Source organism: Natator depressus, chromosome 16, assembly GCF_965152275.1.
Source record: "Natator depressus isolate rNatDep1 chromosome 16, rNatDep2.hap1, whole genome shotgun sequence".
Lineage (NCBI taxonomy): Eukaryota > Metazoa > Chordata > Testudines > Cheloniidae > Natator > Natator depressus.
The window spans coordinates 17,615,058-17,634,494 of record NC_134249.1 but is presented as its reverse complement, the minus strand read 5'-3'; the positions used below and the strand labels follow the sequence as shown (position 1 = coordinate 17,634,494).

At 53.2% G+C, this 19,437-nt stretch overlaps 1 protein-coding gene across 1 annotated transcript; it reads left to right on the top strand.

Annotated features, from left to right (window-relative positions):
- The first annotated feature begins 8,822 nt into the window (after positions 1-8,822).
- SLC2A6 (solute carrier family 2 member 6) lies at positions 8,823-19,371 on the top strand. The gene is made up of 10 exons (XM_074973579.1): positions 8,823-8,975; positions 10,998-11,160; positions 11,819-12,025; positions 13,048-13,147; positions 13,976-14,187; positions 14,589-14,741; positions 16,158-16,266; positions 16,545-16,727; positions 17,177-17,322; positions 18,770-19,371. The coding sequence occupies exons 1-10, from the start codon at positions 8,875-8,877 to the stop codon at positions 18,932-18,934; spliced, it is 1,539 nt and encodes a 512-aa protein (XP_074829680.1). The 5' UTR covers positions 8,823-8,874; the 3' UTR covers positions 18,935-19,371.
- The last annotated feature ends 66 nt before the right edge of the window (positions 19,372-19,437 follow it).

Genomic DNA, 19,437 nt, shown 5'->3' with positions numbered 1-19,437 from the left:
TTACAAAACAAAAGTGAGCTGGGGCAAGTGTTGATGCCAGAATTATTCTTCACCCAACCAAGCCAAAATTCAGAATTGCAGAAGCTAGAGTGGGAGTAAAAATGGCTCCATTTTCACTAACAAATGGGCCTAATTTGGAGCCAAAAGCCATTTCACGAGGGTTTGTGTGTCTCAGGGAATGTGTGCGCTGTGAACTCTGCCACACAGCCCCCAGTCAGTCAGCTTCTGGGTAAACTGCAACAACAGCCTCCTGGGACGCTGGCGGAAAAGTTGTCAGACCAGCTCTGCCTGCAACTTTGCAGGAGCCAGGCACGTTTGCAATGACTCAGTTCGGGGAAAGGGGGAGAGTTAGACACAGTCCAGGCTGAGTGGAGCATCCACCCAGAGATACAGGGGCCAGGAGCCAGGGTTTAAAGTGAATTCTTGTTTCCCAATGGAAATACTAGACAGCCAGCTCCGTTACAGTAAGGCACTTCCAGCCACATTCAGATCCAGAACCACAATGCACAGCTCAGACCCCTCTTTTGATAACAGGCAAGACAGCCCATAGGAATGGCTTACCTGAGCCTGTAAATCCATGGAACCTCCCTCCTCCATCATATCCACTCTCCAGCTGGGACCCACACTTATTTTATAAAAATTTCAATTATTTTAGAAGGAGTGGGGAAATAAAGAAAGAATTGACACAATACAGCCTTGTATGAGGACATTAACCTAGTTTTCTAATAATCCTTGCAGTTAAATCACTAGACATGGATAAATTCCCAGCTCTGACACTGATTGCCTGCATGACCTTGGGCAAATCACTTAGCCTATCTGTGCATCAGTTTCCCCCACCAGTAAAACAGGGGCTAATACTCAGCTAGCAGAGGTGCTAGGAGGATAAATACACTAGTGGTTGTATGGTGCTCAGGTACCATAGCAATAAGCCCATAAATAAGGCAAACAAACCTCCTCTCAGACCCAGCCTACACTGCAAACGCCTCGGCAGGCCTGCTGAGCCAAACCCCTCTTCCTTACAACAGTTTTACACCTTTGATTTCAGAGGAGTTACTGCTGAATGAGAGAATCAGGCTGTGCTTCCTTAATCTTCCTTAATCATCATGCATAGCCCCGGCACAGGGTACAGGCACGTACCAATGAGACAGAACTCACATTTCCCAGCATTTAGAGCAGGTACTAAACCTAATGCCCTGGTTTTAAAGAGACCTTGGGGAGAGGTGGAGCCAGGGGCAACCAAGAGGAAAACTTCAGCTATTCATTGGAGGCAGTGAGGGAAACACATTCAATCCAGGACCAGAGGGTCCAGCAGAGAAATAAGAGATGTAGATATTTACCTCATTCTCCTCCACCTCAGGCTGACTCCCAGGGCAACAGCCCACACAGCAACTCATCTGACAGACTTCCTCAACCTCTCAGTTAAGCTCAGCCAGGTGAAGTTTTCCTTAGGTGTGTTGCCACCTGAAACCCTTCTCCTCCTGGAGGTAAGGTCTCCTCTTGGTCCTAACACCCATCTCATACCTCTCTTTGTTGTCTGGAGGGCAACCCCTCTCTGGGGGGCTGGTGGGTTCAAGGAGTGCCAGTCAAAGATATCTTCCTGCCAAAATGTTTTCTTGCCACCGAGGGTCCTTTCTGATATCGACCCATGGATTTGCATAGAGAACCCCCGGGCTATGGACATTCTCTCCTCAGAATATTTAAGGGCCTCTTTCAATGAGAAAAATATATGAATATTTGCCTTTCATCCGAGGCTGACAAAGTGCTTTACATGCAGTAATAAATGACACCTCCCAACCCAAGCGGGTGGACAAAGCAATTTCATTAGCCACATTTTACAGATAGGGAAACTGAGGCATGGAGCGGAGAGGCAATTTGCCCGAGGTCACCCATGGCACAGCTGGGAATATAACTCAGTCCCCTGTTCCAACCCTTCAGTGAAGTATTTCTGCAGTGTTGATATAAGCGTGTAATTTATTGGCCTCGCCTATAACAGACAGTCAGTATGTGTCCTCAGCCTCATCTGTGCCAACAGGACCCCTGGCACCATACATACACCCTGGGTAACAACATACAAAGTACTCAGCGGGTTCTCACTGAGACATATAGAGCTACATTTTTTAAAGCACAGGCCTGCACCTCCTGCATTTGTGTGCTTAAAGGGGCGTGCAAAATGGGTGATGGTTTCCATGGGCATGCGCGGGTGCCAGATCCCAGCACACAGTTCGGATATTCTGCATGCACACCCTGGGCCTCCGGGTACAAACATTTCACCCGTCACATCAAGGTTTTGGATTCCTGCCACATCCCCAAGATCTTTATAGGAGATGGTATGTCACAGCACAGCACAGAGCTGGTCTCTGATCCCAAGCAGGAAGCTGGTGCTATCCAGCAATGGGCTCTCCAACGATGTTCTGAGGGGGTCTGTGTACGGCAGACAGTGTCCATTTGGTTAGAGAAGCCTGTAATAAGTGATATAATAGCTGACAGCCCCCTCTATCGATAGCTCAAAGCACGGTGCAGGCTGCATGTTGGTATATAAAGGATCGTATGATTTCCCACGTTATTGGGAGTGTCTTAAATCAAGGCACACTGTCAAAAGTGAGGTTCAAGACTAGGAGTTTGATTGATGCTCTCCGCCCTGCATCGTGGGTAGCCACACACCGTCCCGTCTCAGTGTAATAATCGCCATCTTGGTCAGCACTGGGAAGTCTACCCAGGACCTCCAGAGCTAAAGCATGAGCTGCTACAGCACCAGCTGAAGGACACAGTCCCCAGGCTAGCAGCTGCAGGACACTCGTATTCACTGTGGCTCAGACGCAGCAGGGGACATGTAATCAGGAGTGGCCCTGGCCATTTTGCCAGGTGGAAAATGTTTTGGGGCCCTTGCCCTTTAGCGGCGGAGCAATCAACGAAGAAAATATCACTCAGCTGGCCAATGAGCCATGGGGTGGGAGGTGCAGAAGCCAGCTAATTAGCAGAGCAAAAACATCTGCCCAATCAGAGAGGAGAAAAAAAAAAAAAAACCAAATGGCACAATACGACATCACCCCCTGGAAATTGACACCCAAGGCGACAGCCCAGCTTGCCAGCCCCTGCCTGTAACACACACCGGAGAGTGGGCTACACCAGCAGGGAGTAGGCTCAGCACACAGCATGGGATGGCTTCTCAGGAGGTGACTCTTCCCCTTGGTTGTTCCATAGTCCTGGAACAGGAACATGGAGGGATGTTGCAGTACAGATCACTCACATCAGGCATGAAATGCAGCCACCTCTGGGGCAGAACGCAACAGGGGTTCCATGACAGAGAGTCAAGACAACAGTTTTCAGAAAGAGGCTGGGGAGAACAACTTCTCCGACTGACGCTGTGAAGGGTGTTTGAGGAGGCAGGACGCACTGTAGAACTGGGCAAATTGACAAGCACTTCTTTTCCATTACATTCACGGTTTTCCAAAACCTGTAAAAATCAACTGCCAGGGATCATTTCCTGGGTCCCTAACCCACCCAAGCAAGGCAGCACTCGTGCGAAGAGGCTGCCGCCTGCCTTGCCCCAGCTTAGCACAGAAATAAACAAGAACAAATATGTGGCTGGCCTAGACACGCAGAACGCAGTGGGTGTGATACTAACCAGCTACACTGTCACTGTACACCTTGGCTGGTGGCAGCCACAGACTGCACACAGCCAGCTCGCCCCAAGTGGGAGTCGGTTCCACCATTCAAAGGTTGAAGTGAAGAGATAAAGTATAGCTTTCCCACACTCATGCAGCAAATACAATCTGATCTAGGAACGTACGACCACAGAAGGAGCCCCTGGCTAGGGGATCCAACTCACCAAGGAGATTTTAATTTGTAGTACAAGAGGGTTTAGAGACCCCAGTTGAGATCAAGGCCCCATCGTGCCAGGCAGACACACAGCAAGAGACAGTCCCTGTCCCAAAGAGTGTAGAGGCTAAATAGACAAGAGATGGGAGGGGACAGGGAGGTGAAGTGATTCCCCCAAGACGATCAGTGACAAAGTTGAGAATACAGCTCCACTCTGCTAGTGTCTAGCCCAGTGGTTCTCAAACATTTGTACTGGTGACCCCTTTCACACAGCAAGCCTCTGAGTGCGACCCACCTTATGAATTAAAAACACTTTTTTATATATTTAGCACCATTATAAATGCTGGAGGCAATGCAGGGTTTGGGGTGGAGGCTGACAGCTCACAACCCGCCATGTAATAACCTTGTGATCCCCTGAGGGGTCCTGACCCCCAGTTTGAGAACCCCTGGTCTGGCCCATGGGTTTAGTTGTAACACCGACCCAGTTGTTGGTGAGCAGGATTGAACCTGGAACCTCTGAAGCTAAATGCATGAGTCGCTACTGCATGAGCTATAAGCCACATGGCTCTTAGCTAAAGCTGTAGCAGACTCATTAACCTCTAAGTGGTCTCCATGCCACTCGAGGGGACAGAGCACCACACCCAGGAAGCCTGGGGGTTACATAATGCATGAGCTATAAGCCACATGGCTCTTAGCTAAAGCTGTAGCAGACTCATTAATCTCTAAGTGGTCTCAGTGCCACTCCATGGGACAGAGCACCACACCCAGGAGGTGTGTGGGTTACATAGTCATCACACCACTCCCAACTCAACCCCATCAGCTATAGCAACTTACCCACCGCAGCACAGCACTGTACAGCGCCCTGGGAATGGATGGCTCTGTGGCCCGGCATAAAGATTTGGAGGTTTTGTTGCCAGGGCTTTGCTGGGGGAGCATTAGGAGCACAGCAGGACTAGCGCTCGCTGAGTGCTAATGGGCCAGTGGGCTGAGGAAACCCCTGATCTCCCAAGGATGACGAGCAGTGATTTTGCCTGCTTAAATGGAAATATTTTCCCCCACATGAACAGCCCAGCTTCCCTCTGCTTTTCACAATCTGGCAGGGATTCTGCTTCTGTCTCTGCAGGTACAGACCCTCACAGACCTTTGTTTTGCAGCCAGCATGACATCTGCTCAGGCCAATACTTGAATGGCACAAACCAGGCATCATCATTTAAAATGGACCTAACTTCAGAATTCACAGCCAGATTCCCATGAAGTTCCAGGGCCCAGTGTTCCCTTGTTCAACTCACAGGCCACTGGGATGTTTGAAACAGGGGCTTTGCTTTCGCCTCCTCTTGGCGACCTAAAAGCTCAAATCGCTGCTGATAGCTGCTAACCCCACTGCTACACTTGGGCTTTGCTTCATCACATTCGCTTTGGCCAGTGCCAGTTCTCTTCTCCTGGGATAGATCCAGAGGTGAAAGTAAGCCGGTATGCCCTGGTACGGCATACTGGTAAGAGCCGGTGCGCCGTACCAGGACCGGCTTTCAGAGAGGGCAATTTAAAGCCCTGGGGTAGCAGTGGCGGAGCTGCGGTGGGGATTTAAAGGGCCCCTGAGCTCCAGCTGCTGCTAACACCCCCCCTGCCCCCCCGGGGCCCTTTAAATCCCTGCCCGAGCCCTGGGGTAGGGGTGCGGGGTGCTCTGGCGGGGATTTAATGAGCCCCGGAGCTCCAGCCACCCCTACTGCCCCGGCCCTTTAAATCCCCGCCTGAGCCCTGCTGCCAAAGCCCTGGGGTAGCAGCGGTGGGACTCCAGCGGGCATTTAAAGGGCCAGGGCGGTAGCCGGGCTCAGGCAGAGATTTAAAGGGCTCAGGGCTCCGGCAGCTGCTACCACAGCGGAGCCCCAGGCCCTTTAAAAATCTGCCAGAGCCCTGGGGTAGCGGTGGCAGCCGGGAGCCCCCAGGGCTCCTCAGTGATTTAAAGGGCCCCGGGCTCCATTGTGGCAGCTGGAGCCCTGGGCCCTTTAAATCGCCCCCAAGCACCAGGGCTCCCAGCCACCTCTGCAGCTGGTAGCTCGGGCGTGATTTAAAAGGCCCCAGGCTCCCAGCCGCCACTACCGCAGCTGGAGCCCTGGCCCTTTGAATCAAGATTTAAAGGGCCCAGGGATTTAAGGCCCTGCCTCTTCCGGTTGAGGCCACGCCCCCTGCTCAGGACCCCGGCATACCGGTAAGTCCTCTAACTTACTTTCTCCCCTGGATGGATCCAATTCTAACGCAGTGCCAGCCTGGCAGACAGTACTGAGAACCAAGTGCAGTTCCCGCCTGTCGCCACCAGATGGCAATGTAACTACACCCTTTGAAACGCTGCCTTTTCTCCCTGGGGTGGTCCAGAATTCAGGCAAAAGGTTTCCCAAGTTGTGGCGAGTTCAGATGCATCAGACGCAAAAGAGTATTCACCATCAAAGCAGGTTTTTTAATTTCACGTGGTGAATCTGGCTGCTGCTTGCCTCTCTCTAGGAGTTTATTGCCTTTGCATGTGGTTAACCGACCCGAGGAAAAGGCCCTTCAGCTTTATAGCAGAGCTGGATAAACGACCAGTAGTCCTGATCGCAGAGAGGAGTTAATTGGCACCTACCCATCCGTGTCTGTCAAGGACCAGCTTCTGCTTTCAGTGTCAATCCAGGGCAATGCAGAGCAGAAGCCAGCCTGAGAACTTTACATCAGAGCAGAGAGTCCCCAGTGGGGTTTCAAAGCCATGTGGTCAGAACTGCTGAGAATGTGGCTTTGCCAGACTCTTCCTCCTAGCTGGGCAAGTGCTGCTGGGGGTCCACGCGGACAGGGTCATGCCCTGGCTTGGGCAATTTTCAGATGAGCTGAACTATGGCCTCGGGTTCCAAACGCCCCTCGCGCTCGGAGCTCTCTTCCTTCAGGGAAATCTGACGCCTGAGTCAAAGGTAATGTCCCAGCATGACTCTGACTCCAAATAAAATCTGCTTACACAGCCCTGATGCAGTCAGGGCTGTGTGTGTGCACAAGAGAAATCAGCTCAGACAGTCTCCTGGGGCAGAGAGCCACCCCCTCCGTGACTCCTCAGACTGCTGTGGGAATGGCATTGAGAGGAGTCCAAAGGGGGCCCTCCATCCCAGGCCTCACTGTACTATCCTTGGGCTTGGGAGGATTCGGGAAATGTCGATTTCACCCTACACACATGAACCACCAGAAAGAAATATTTCCATGGAGAACTCTCGACATTTGCAGCTAACCAAAATGAGACAGATCTGCTTGAGAACCTGGCGTTTGATTTAAGGACCTTTACTGTGTCTGTTCGGATATGTGATGGTGACTATTGGTGATTTACCAGCTCTTAAGCTTTCACTTTTGAATCTCAACCTCTACTGTCATTAAATAATTATTGTGTGACACCCCCCCCCAACTGCCTGATGCTCCCCCCATAATTGCCCACAACTGTGAATATTTAAATAGATTAATATTAAAAATACAGTTACAAGGAACCAGAGATTTTAGCTGTTCAAATTATTAAAAAGTAAACATGGAAATCTGCCAAGCCCAACTCTGCTCCCCCGGGTTGCACCTGCCCAGATAGCCTCTTGTCACAGGCTGAGTCAATACCAAAGCTTATCACTGGCCCTGGTGTAAGCCAGATCCTCCCTCCATGATTTCAGATCTGGTTCCCCACCAGAAGAGCCACTCTGGCATGTTTCTGCAAGTTCATCCCACCATCACAGACCCGTAACCCCAATCCCCAAAGCCTGGGGAGGCTGGAGCCGGGGTGCTGTTAGACCCACCATAGACCTAGAAACCAGCTGCAGTGTCTGGCTCCGGAGCCAAACTTCCCCAAGGTCTGGGATGGCTGGTTGCAAGTTGTGGTTTGGGCCCTTCGCTACTGATCCTGGCTGGGGAGCTGGAGGGTGACACCTCCAGTCATGCCTGGCTACCTGCCTAACTGCCGTTTGCAGGAATGAGTCTTCCAGAAGGCTGGAGGGACTGGTTCCTGGGGGACGAGGTTTGCCCTCGATCCTGCATGCCCCTGATGATGCAGGATTGCTGTGCTCCAATGCGTGCGAGCAGAGGGCCTGGGCAGGGAGATGTTAGAGAGCCTCAGTGCTAGCGAGTCTCAGCCCCGTGCTCCCTGGCTGGCCAGGACACAGGGTAATGAAGCAGCGGGATGGGAAAGGGCTTTTCTGTGGAGTCAAGGGCTCCAGTGAGATCCTGATCACACTAAGCACACACGTAGCTACCCGCTCTCCTCTCAGCCCTGACACCAGCCACCAGGGCCAAGAGGCCCGCACAGCATTACCCCCATTGCTGTAGGAACAGGTCCCGCCCGGCTCATCGGTCCTGTTTCACTGTATCGGTCATCGATCTCAGTCTTTCAGTTTGTGCTTGTGACCAGAGCTCCCTCCGAGCCATGTGGCTGCACCGGCCACACCCTGACAGAGGCATCAGGTGCCCTGGTGGAGATGCTTTCCCCAAGTAGGGGGCATGCCAGGCTCCCCTTGCCACATCAATATGGAACATGCCACCCTCCCCTTGCTATGCCACATGGGGCATGCCAGCTGTCCCTGGCCACGTGCTGCCCAGGGGAGTTGCCCTCCCCTTCTCTCTGTCTCTCACACAAGAAGGGTGCAGGGAAGAGACAGGGCCAGATGATGAGGCATGTGAGCTCAGGAGTGAGCGAGGAGGAAGAGTGGGTGACTGAAGGAGGAAAGGGTGGAGGACAGGGTGGGATGGGGTGGCAGTGGGGGTGGGGTGAGGGGGGGTGATTATTTCCCTGTCACTCTTTCACATTTCCTGGCCCCAGCCAGCTTCCTCTTCTGGGGCACTCAGCCACTCACCCACTAGCACAGATTGCACTGGTTAAGCAAGGCTTTGAGCTGCCTCCTCGCATCTCTCGCTCTCTTTCACTTTCATTCGACTTTGTTCCTGCTTGTCCCTTTGAGACAATCCCAGGCTAGCAGCAGCCCAGAAAGCTGCAGAGGCATCACACCCGCTGGGGACGGTGGCTCCTGCAGGCAGCGCTGCCCATCCACTGGAGAGACAAGGACAGTCGCCCCCATGGATGCCAGCGTACAGAAACCGCTCCTGGGAGCGCCCAGCTCAGCGTATCAGACCTTCCCTCAGAGGGATGCCCACCAGCTGGACCGGGAATACATCAGGTAGGAGCTGGCTCGCCCCGCTGCGCTCTTTGCCTGGGGGCAGGGGTCTGACTGATGGGAGCCCAGGTGTGGCCATTGCTCTCAGAGAGGAGCATGTAGGAGTGACACACCTGTACTGGGGCTGCTCCTCTCCCCGCCTGTGCCCATTTCAGTAGGGTTGGGAGAAAGGCCTCATCTACTCCTCACTGTCCAGGACCATTATTGAGTCATTGGTATTCAGGTGGCACCGGGAGCCCCAGGCAGGACCCAGAGCCCTGCTGTGCCAGGCGCCGTACGCACACACTGAGAACCAGGCCCTGCCACACACAGCTCGCTGTTTAGTTTAAGACCAGAAGCAATGACTGAGTGTAACAGGTACAGCTGGTTCAAACTGGCACCGCTCCCTTGGTATCGACAAGGCAATGCTGGGAATGCTGCGGGGGGGCGAGATGAACTGCAAGGCGCTCACACGCTGTCCTGGGCTACCAACATGCACAGCTAGATGGCCCTGAATGGCCGGGACACCCCTCTGTCTGGCCCCACTGCGACAGGCCCTGTGCCCACAGGGAGGTCGGAGCCTAGCAGTCAGCGCCCAGAGCTCTGTTCTGCGGCTGGCTCCTGCTCAGATGAGCCAGACACCAGGACTGCTGGCTTTGCCGGGCTGGTGGGGCTGAATGCTAAGCGCACCGGGGGTGCGTGGGCTTGTGTGTGTGTAGAGGGGGTAGGGCTATAGGGGGAGGAAGGATTGTCCAGTGGTTAGGGCTGTAGCCTAGGACCTGGGTTCAAGTCCCTGCTATGCCACAGACATCCTGTGTGACTTTGGGCAGGTCACTTCGCCTCTCTCTGCCTCAGCTGCCCGTCAACACAACAGGGATGAAAGCCCTGCCCTGCTTCCCAGGGCGGGTGAGGGGTGGCTGTGAAGATGCCGACACTAAGGACTGTGAGGCGCTCACACACGACAGTAATGGGGGCCAGATAAGCGTCTCTGGGCATGTCTACACCGTACCAACAGACCCACAGCAGCAAGGCTCAGCACCTGGGTCCACTGACTCCAGCTTGCTGGGCTCGCGCCGCGGCTCTGAAACCCCCCGGGGAGGGGAGGCTCTCAGAGCCTGAATGATTACACTGCAAGTTGTAGCTCCCCAGCACCAGCCCTGGGCGCTGAGACTCGCTACCACGGGGATGGTTTGCTGGGTCGACGTACCCTAAGCTGGGCAGATGTGTGCTTTGGCCTGGGGTGGGAGGCTGGTTTGGGTCCCGCTCTGGGAGAGTGACAGCTTTATGTTCTGTGACTGCACGGCCCCTACCCAGGGTGCGCCTGGGCACCGGAACTAATAATAAACAACGATTTACCAGCTTTCAAAAGGTAAACTGCCCCCAGACAGCCCCCTCCCCAGCTGCCAAAGGGAACGGAGGAACTGCAGTGCACCACATGGAGGCAGCCCCACCACCACTTCTGCATTCTTCAGCCTCGGGTACATTAGGGTTCCTGGAACCTGAAAAGCAGGTTTAAAGACCTCACTGACTTTGGAAGGGCTCATATTTCACAGCCCAACCTGCCTGAAGTCTCCAGCTGCCCCCCTCCCCACCCTTATAACCCACAAGGTCCTGGGGCCCACTCACAACGGGACAGCTTAAAGGGGGGACACTTACACATGGGCCCATTATGTACAAGGGACTACAGTTATGCATTAATAATAATGTCGTGTATAACGCGCCCCCGTCCCCAGGCGCCGCTCAGGGCTCCACACAGCAAAAAGGCCGTTGACAAGCCCATTCCACCCACATGCTCCAGAATCTGTAACCAACAAAATCAAGGAGGGCTGGAAAAGAGGGGCCCAAAGCTAAAGCGGGGGTTGGGTGTGGGGCAACAGAAGTGCCTGGGAGCCTAGTGAGGAAAATCCTTTGGGATAAATAGGGCTTGATCTCATTCTTTATTCTGTCGAGAGAAATGTTAGCTTAATACACCCACAACCACCGCCGCCCCCAAACACCCCGTCCTCTCTTCCCTGCTCCATCTCTTGTCCTGTCTTTCTCCCACAGAACCCTTCAAAACAAGCGGCTCTTTCTAGCAGCTTTCGCTGCCGTCCTGGGGAACTTCAATTTTGGGTACGCGCTGGTTTACACGTCCCCTGTGATCCCTGCCTTGGAAACATCCAACATCCCCGCCTTGAAAATCACCCGGGTGGAGGAATCCTGGTTTGGGGTAAGAATGGGCGTTTTCCTCTGCCTCCATGGCGAGTCACCCCGCTGAGGGGAACGGCACACACATGGCAGCCGAGCTGCGAGAGACGATTTATGCCGATCCCGTGCTGGGAGATGCTGGGTTAAAGAGCCCTGCATTTCCACACGGGACTAGTCGGTCCCAACCCGAGACCCCTTGAAGGGCCTGTTTTTCAGAGGGTGGGTGCTCAGCACTCTCTGGAAATCAGGCTCCCTTTTTAGGGATCTCAAGTTGGGCCCCCCCAAAAAGTGAGACCCCCCCACAGTCACCAGGCGCTTTTGAAACCGTAGGCCCCGGTGACTGTGAAAGGGCAAAATGTGTGTATGTCGCTCCAGGGCGCCACCAGGTGGCTGGTGATGGCGGAGCTCTGACGGGGGAAGGAATGGAATGGCGGTCAGGGCAGGAGGAAACTTCCAGGGCTCTGGCCAGGATACACAGGAAGGCCTGAACGAGGGTTGGTAGGAGACAGCAGCTCCACCAGAGAGAGGTTTGCAAATCTGACAGTGACTCAGAGCCAGGCTGCTGGGAATCCACGGGAGTTTTGCCATTCCGGTCACTCGGGCCAGGCCGTCCCCCGCCCCGACTTGCCGTGGGAGGGCACAGAGCCGCCATGTACCTCCCACGCACCCTCCTTTTGCAGTCCGTGTTCACGCTGGGAGCTGCCGCCGGAGGCCTCAGCGCCATGCTCCTGAATGACCGCCTGGGTCGGAAGCTGAGCATCATGTTCTCAGCTGTCCCTTCTGCTGTCGGATACGCCTTCATGGGCAGTGCCCAGGGAGTCTGGATGCTGCTGCTGGGGCGGCTGCTGACGGGCTACGCAGGCGGCGTGACGGCGGCATCCATACCGGTAACGAAGCGTCAATGAGTTAACAGGGCAACGGCTCATTGCCTCTCCCCCTCCGCGCCTCCGTCCCTGGGGCATTAGCCGAGGCAGCAAGTTCGTCCACGGGCTGGAGACGGGGCTCCACATTTAATCCGCTGTCGAGGTTACCCCGGCCAGGCCTTGGGACTTGGGATGCAATAACCAGGCCCTACTGCTGCTATAGTAATTGACGGCCTTGAACGTCACAGCAGGGTCAGGTGCCTGCTCGGGGCTTGGTCATGGGACACAGGTGACCTCCCTTGCCGGGCACCGAACCCGCAGTGCCCTGTTACTCCGGGGCGATTGGGCAGCCTGTGTGCAATGAGTTGGGTGCTTCTCCCAGGGATGCCCCTCCCGGCAATCGCTGCAGAGAAGTCAAGGGTTGAATGGGCCTGACCACTGAGCTGCCATCTGACTTGCACAGTTGGTTCCTCTGGGTCTGGGGGAGGCGCAGGGAGGCAGGGAGGGGGGCAGTTTCTGTGCTCTGGCTAAGGAGAGAACTAAGGCCCTGAAAGCTGTCAGTCGGCACCTTTCCGCACCACTAGATGCGCACGCCCACAGGAAGAAGTGAAGAGCTGGTCTTTGCCCTGTGCTGCCGTCCTCACCACAGTTACTTCCCCCTGCATGCAGGATGCATTGACAGTAATATCAGCTCAGGGTGGCTTAAAATAGGGAAGACAGAAATTGGGCAAGACTGAAAATAACCGGGCTGTGGCCTTGCTCCGTTTCTTGCCCTGACAACAGAGACGACTCATTTAGAACACGTGTCAGAGTAGCAGCCATGTTAGTCTGTATCCGCAAAAAGAAAAGGAGGACTTGTGGCACCTTAGAGACTAACAAATTTGTTAGTCTCTAAGGTGCCACAAGTCCTCCTTTTCTTTTTTCATTTAGAACAGTGCTCCTGCTTTCCCACTGGCTTTTCCCAGGGTGCCCCTGGCAGGCACGCTGCAGAGTTTGGGGAGTGACGCACACCCCTTCCTGCCCCGTAACCTGTTACTCTCTTCTAGGTCTATATCTCCGAGATCTCTCACCCTGGGGTCAGAGGAGCTTTGGGCGCCTGCCCTCAGATCATGGCTGTCCTTGGCTCCCTCATCCTGTATGCCCTGGGCAAGTACACACCACAGAGACTGTTTTCCTTTCGTATTCTGAGGGGTCACTGGGCAAATCATGAATATGTGAATGAAAAGAGGCAGAACCTAGTGGAAACTCCAGGAGAAGCTAGGGTGACCACCCAGCTAAGGTCACCACAAGGAATGAGCGTGCATTGCAGTAGCATCTTGGCAGGAGACTGTTGAGTCTTGACTCTTCACTCTACAGAGGAGACATGGGAAAACCCCAGCGGTCAGATGGGTACAGATAATGACCACATGCCCAGTGTGGGTAGATTTGCAGCAATTAAGTTGTTACTACAATGACTGGGCACCTCAGTCCCGGCGTCATCAAGAACGAAGAAAGGTTATTTCCACCACTGTGTGCAGCCCAGAACAGCTGGCCATGGAGGAACTCTTCTCCATTTCTATTGGGTGCTGCCAGCTGCTGGAGGCAGGACACCACATTCAATGGGCCCCTGGTCTGTTGGGAGTGCTGGGATGGGGTCCTGCAGAGAAAGGAAGGTCTAGCCAGCTGCCGTCTAGCAAGAGTGGGTTGAAACTTTTCCATTGAAACACTTTTTCTGATGGAAAAGGGCTTTTCCAAACAGGATTTTTCATGAAAAATGGCCATTGTGTCTGAAATTTTGATACTTTGGTTGAAAAACAAAAAAAATTTCAATAGCTGAAAACGTTTAGTTTTTTTGACGAAAACACACAAAAAATGATTTTTTTAATGAAACCAATTTTTTTATTTGAATCAAAACTTTTTTGGGGGGAGGGGAGGGGTGGGGAGATCATTTCCTGGGCAGCCCTGCCTTTAACATCCTGCCGCTGCTTCCTGCAGGCCTGAAGCTCTCCTGGCGCTGGCTGGCCGTGGCTGGGGAGGTGCCGGTTCTCACTATGATCATCCTGCTCTGCTTCATGCCCAACTCGCCCCGTTTCCTCATCTCGAAGGGGAAGAACGATGAGGCGGTCGGGGTGCTGCGCTGGCTCCGGGGACAGAACACGGATTTCCGCCGGGAATTTGAGCAAATCAAAGAAAGCGTGAGGCAACAGGTGCGGTGGGATGGGGCCACTGCGCTGGGGCATGCTGGGAATTCATACAAAAGAACATTAGAAACACAGCCTCCTTTCCCCCCCTCCAGCTCCCATGGACTGTAAGCATTACCCTGTGTGCCTGACTGGGAGAAGCAGAGTGGCCCAAAGTATGGGGCCTCAGGACAATTGGGTTCTGTTTCCAGCCCTGCCACACACTTGCTGTGTGACCTTGGGCACATCACCTTCCCCTCTCTAACGGGGTAATGAGACTTCCCCACCACTGAGCAGAGCTTGGAGACCGAGGGATGAAAACGACCCAGGATTTCTCACCATTCACCTGCTCTGTTCTTTACGTGCCAGATCTGGCCCCATGAGTGCAAACGCGTGTTTACCTTTCCGCTCTCTGTCTGTGTGTCTAGAGCAGACGGATTTCCTGCGCGGAGATCAAGGACCCATTCATTTACAAGCCAATCCTGATCGCGGTGCTAATGAGGTTCCTGCAGCAGCTCTCGGGCGTCACCCCCATCCTGGTGTATTTGCAGTCGATATTTCAGAGCACAGCTGTGATATTGGTAAGTCCCACAAGGGACCTGACCTTCCACCTCCGGTCAATCATATAAGAACCCAGAGAGTGTTTTGACTTTCAGCTAAAGCCTCGGGTACTGGCCCCACTGCAGGAGACTGAACCCGATAGCCCCCCTCTTCAGAGCTGCTCTGATCCATCCTATGGCTCTTTGCTCCATGGCCTAGATATTCAAGTGACTAGTGATTTTGGGGGCCCAACCTGAGACAGCTTAAAGGGGGCTGGTTGTACAGAAGGCACCCGCCCCCGGAAAACCAGGTCCCTCTAAGGAGTCTCAGGTAGGGCACCAATAAATTGAGATGCTCAAAATCACTGGTCACTTTGCAAACTGTAGGCCCAGCATGTGTCATCTTCTGTCATTCTGAGCCTGGAGAGGCTCCACAGGTCATCCCCAATGGCACAGGCATGGAAAGGGGGGTGAGGGGCATGTGGGTTCTAGTAAACACAAAGTATTTGTACTGGGGTATTGGCCAATGCTCCCCAAAGCTGTGCCCTACCCTGGGGGCAGGACGGCTTCCCCGTTCAGCCACCTCAGTCTGCTACAGAACATTTTAATGGCATTAGTGCTGATGTCCCAGTTCCAGTCAGGTGCATTCTGCCCAGGAAAACGTCCGTGGCAATTGCCGGGTGCCTGCATCAAACCCAACTCATGGGCAGGGCTGAAGAGAGATTCCCCTTTGCTGCTCTGTCCAATGCTGGGTTGGACAGGACATGGCTCTCTGACTCACACCACCCTGCCCATCGCGGAGGCCCTCTTCACTCCTCCTGCCAAGCCTTCCACCTCTCTCCTCTTTGCTCCCAGCATGCACTGGGGTGGGGAAGAGCAAACCTTTCTTGAGTTAAAGGCAAAAAACCTATTATCCCTGTAGAGCAAATCATACACCAAGCGGAGCCTCCTCTCTGTGCACTGCAGTCAGGGAGAGAGGGAGACCCCAGGCTTCCAAGGGGGAGTTGTCTCTGGCCATGTCTGGCCCCCTGCTGTCCCAAAGCCATGGCCATAAACAGTGGACTCCATGATTGCCAGTGGAAATTCACTCACAGAACATGGGGGACAGAACTTGGGACCTTCAGCTTCAAAGTCCCAGGCTTCTAGCATTGGAGCTAATGGCAAAATTCCTAGGAGGATGTGGGTGACAGCCCCATACTCCAGCAGATCTGATGTGCCAGCCATTGGTGGGCGATGGTGGGACACAGACACACACACCAGTCGTACTTTACCCCAGGCAGTTGGCAGCCTGGTTTATTAGATCTAACTAAAGGGACCATTCTACTGTGGCTTTCACAGAAGTAACAATAGCTAAGTTCCACAGCTACGACTGAAGGTGATGCAAGCAGGAACCTGTACTGCCTCAGATCTTGCTTCTCGCTTTCCTACTATTTGATTGTTTGTTTGTTTTTACTGTAGAAGCCGGAGTACGATGCAGCTATCGTAGGGGGAGTTCGCTTGGCGTCTGTGCTCATCGCCGCTGTCTCTATGGACAAAGCTGGGAGGAAAATTCTTCTCTTCGTATCAGGTATGTCTAGCCCCAAATTCCAGAGAGTTTTATCTCCCGGGGTGCTGGGCGAATGCTAATTCATGTGATGGTGCAGCCGTGGGGTGCTCCAGTGGCTCGTTTCCTTTGGAGCAGAGGGGGACAACACAGCTCACCAATGGGTCTGACTCCCGATCTCAGGCCTGTGTAAACCAGGAGGCATAACTCCATGGAACTCGCTGGAGCTCCACGGGGGGAAAACTGGGCCTCACCTCTTCATTTCACCTTTTTGTTTCTTTATTCTTGCGCTCTGTTAACAGCTGGGATCATGTTTGCCTCAAACCTGATCCTGGGGCTCTACATCCACTACACGTCGCTGCCTTCTCACAACTCTACCATGGCCATCGTTAATGGGACCCTAGTGAGTCCAGAAAGCCTTACTGCAGAGCCCTCCGGCTACATCACCCTCATCCCCCTGGTGGCTACCATGCTCTTTATAATGGGTATGAACCGAAGCTACAATCCATATTCCAGCTGCAGAGGTGTCCCCCGTCCGGGACTAACCAACCTGAGCTCGTGTGATATGAGCTGGGGAGGTTCCATGCTGGGGCAGGGACTGGGGCAGGAAGGAAATGTTTCTCGGGAAAAACAGTGTTTATGTGGAGACCCTCAGAGGTCTGGGGTGTTGGAACCAACGGCACAGGCAGAGGAGGGGATCAGAGGCACAGTGAATGTATTTGTCACATGAATATCACCACCACTTAGGGGGCTGTAATCAGCAAGGGCTGGATGTGAAGATGGATCCCTCACTTTGAAGACCGGCTAGTCTTGGTAGAGTGCTGGTTGAAACGGAAATAGGAGCAGTCATGGGTCAGGGATTGGCAGGGAACTTTTCCACTCCCTACCCACTATGGTCTGCTTTTCCCCTGATCTCTCCCTTTTCTCCCACCAGGTTATGCCATGGGCTGGGGCCCCATCACCTGGTTGCTGATGTCAGAGATCCTCCCTCTGAAGGCCCGTGGGGTGGCATCAGGCCTCTGTGTCCTCGTGAGCTGGCTCACGGCCTTTGCGCTGACTAGATTCTTCCTGCTGGTCGTGGTGGGTACAGCTCGTGGCGGCACGCGGAGGTTGACCTGAGGGAGGCCTTCAGGGGTTGACTCTTTATTTATTTATTTATTATCATTTTTCTAACTGGTGCTAGGCCCTCCAAGGCTGCCACCCCATGGGAGCAATATGGCAGAGACAGCCAATCCTGTCAGGGACGTGGACAAGGGACACCACTCTTGGAAGGCAGCACAGTCAGGAGAGCTGTAGCACAAAGATGAGATCTATTTTATCCAGGCATTGGTAGCTTTGCCCGCTCACACCATTTTATCGCAACTCTTGTGATATTTGGTGTTTTGCTTAAAGCCCCAGCTCCTGGAGTCAGGTGATGACCTGAGAATCTCAGCTTTCTTTTGTTTTTTAAAGTATATTTCTAGCCCTCATGATTGCAGTGCAAAAGCTTGAAACCATGACCTGCGTGCGACTTTGAGGCCCAGACACCAGAAGGCAATAGAAAGAACCTGAAAATTATTGTTATTTTTTTAACTCTCTTTATTCAGGCCCCAAAATATCATACCTGGGGTTGGCATTACGAGCTTCCTCCAGAACTTCATGCAGACACACGAACACTTAGTTGGCCCACATATGACTTTCCACCAGGAGGTCTCCAAACGTCTTGCAAAGGAAAGTCAGTGTCACTGTCTCCATTTTACAGATGGAGAAGCAGCAAGTGGAAGCTCAGGGTCACACTTCAGAGCTGGGAATACAAACCAGCTGTCTTGACTCCCTGCCTGGAGATTTATCCACTGGACCGCACTGTCTCCCATTAGCCCCTTCCATCCAAGGCACACTAAGCATATTAATGAAACAAGCCTCACTGTCTCCACATTAGAAGGGGAAACTTGGATGAGAGAGATTAGGTGACCTGTGCAGGCCCACACACCAATTTAGTGGCTGAGCTGTGAACCAACCTCATATCTCCTGCCCCCACATCCCCATGCCCTTGCCTTAACCCCAAGATTATCCTTAGGTCTATAAGAACGGCCATACTGGGTCAGACCAATAGTCCGTCTTGCCTAGTATCCTTCTGACAGTGGCTGGTGCCAGATGCTTCAGAGGGAATAAACAGAACAGGGGAATTCTGAGTGATCTATCCCCTGCTGTCTAGTCCCAGCTTGTGGCAGGGAGAGGTTTAGGAACACCCGGAGCATGGGGTGCTTCCCAGACCATTTTGGCTAATAGCCACTGATGGACCTATCCTCCGTGAACTTCTCTCATTCTTTTTTGAACCCAGTTGTACTTTCGCCCTACACAACATCCCCTAGCAATGAGTTCCACAGGTTCACTGTGCATTATGTTCCTCTCCATGTATGATGTCTGAGGACACAGAGGGAAGGTGTCGACTTACCGCTTCCCTTCATTTTCCCCAGTATTTTGCTAACCCACTCTTTCAATGGCTCTCGGCTCCCGAGTCACGCGGGCACTTTGTCCTATTTTCCAGCAAGACTTCGGCCTTGAAGTCCCGTTCCTGTTCTTTGCGGTCATCTGTGCAGGGAACCTCATCTTCACAGGTTGCTGTGTCCCAGAGACCAAAGGCCGATCCCTGGAGCAAATCGAATCCTACTTCAGGACTGGGCGGAGATCCTTTATGAGGAACCACATATGAGGATCCTTTAGGAGCACCACCCTTCAGCTGAGCTTTCAAAACAAAATCTGACATGCAAGGGGACAAGAAAATTTTTGTGCTGGCATTTTTTCTGTGCCAATAAGGTGTGCATACATCAGGCATGCAGGCTTGTTGGTGACTTGTCGGTGACTGTCTAATTTTGGATGGAACCATTGTCTTTGAGAATCACACACTGGAATTTCACCTTCTTTTCATGAGTCACTCAACACTAGTCTAAGGGACCTTTGGTCTCTGGACAGAATGTTAACGACCTGGAATTTCTATCTGTGCTGCTAATTTTAACCTACATAACAATACCAGCTCCAACACAGTACTGGATGTAAAGAGAGCTCCTTAAAGACAAACAAACAAGAGTCTGTGGACCAGAGAAAACCAGCAGTTTCTTAACACAGCCTGTAAGAGCAAAGCAGCCCAGGGGAAGCAGGGTTTGAAACAAGAGCTTACATTGTTGGCCACTGCCCAGGGTGGGCTGGCAAAGGCCC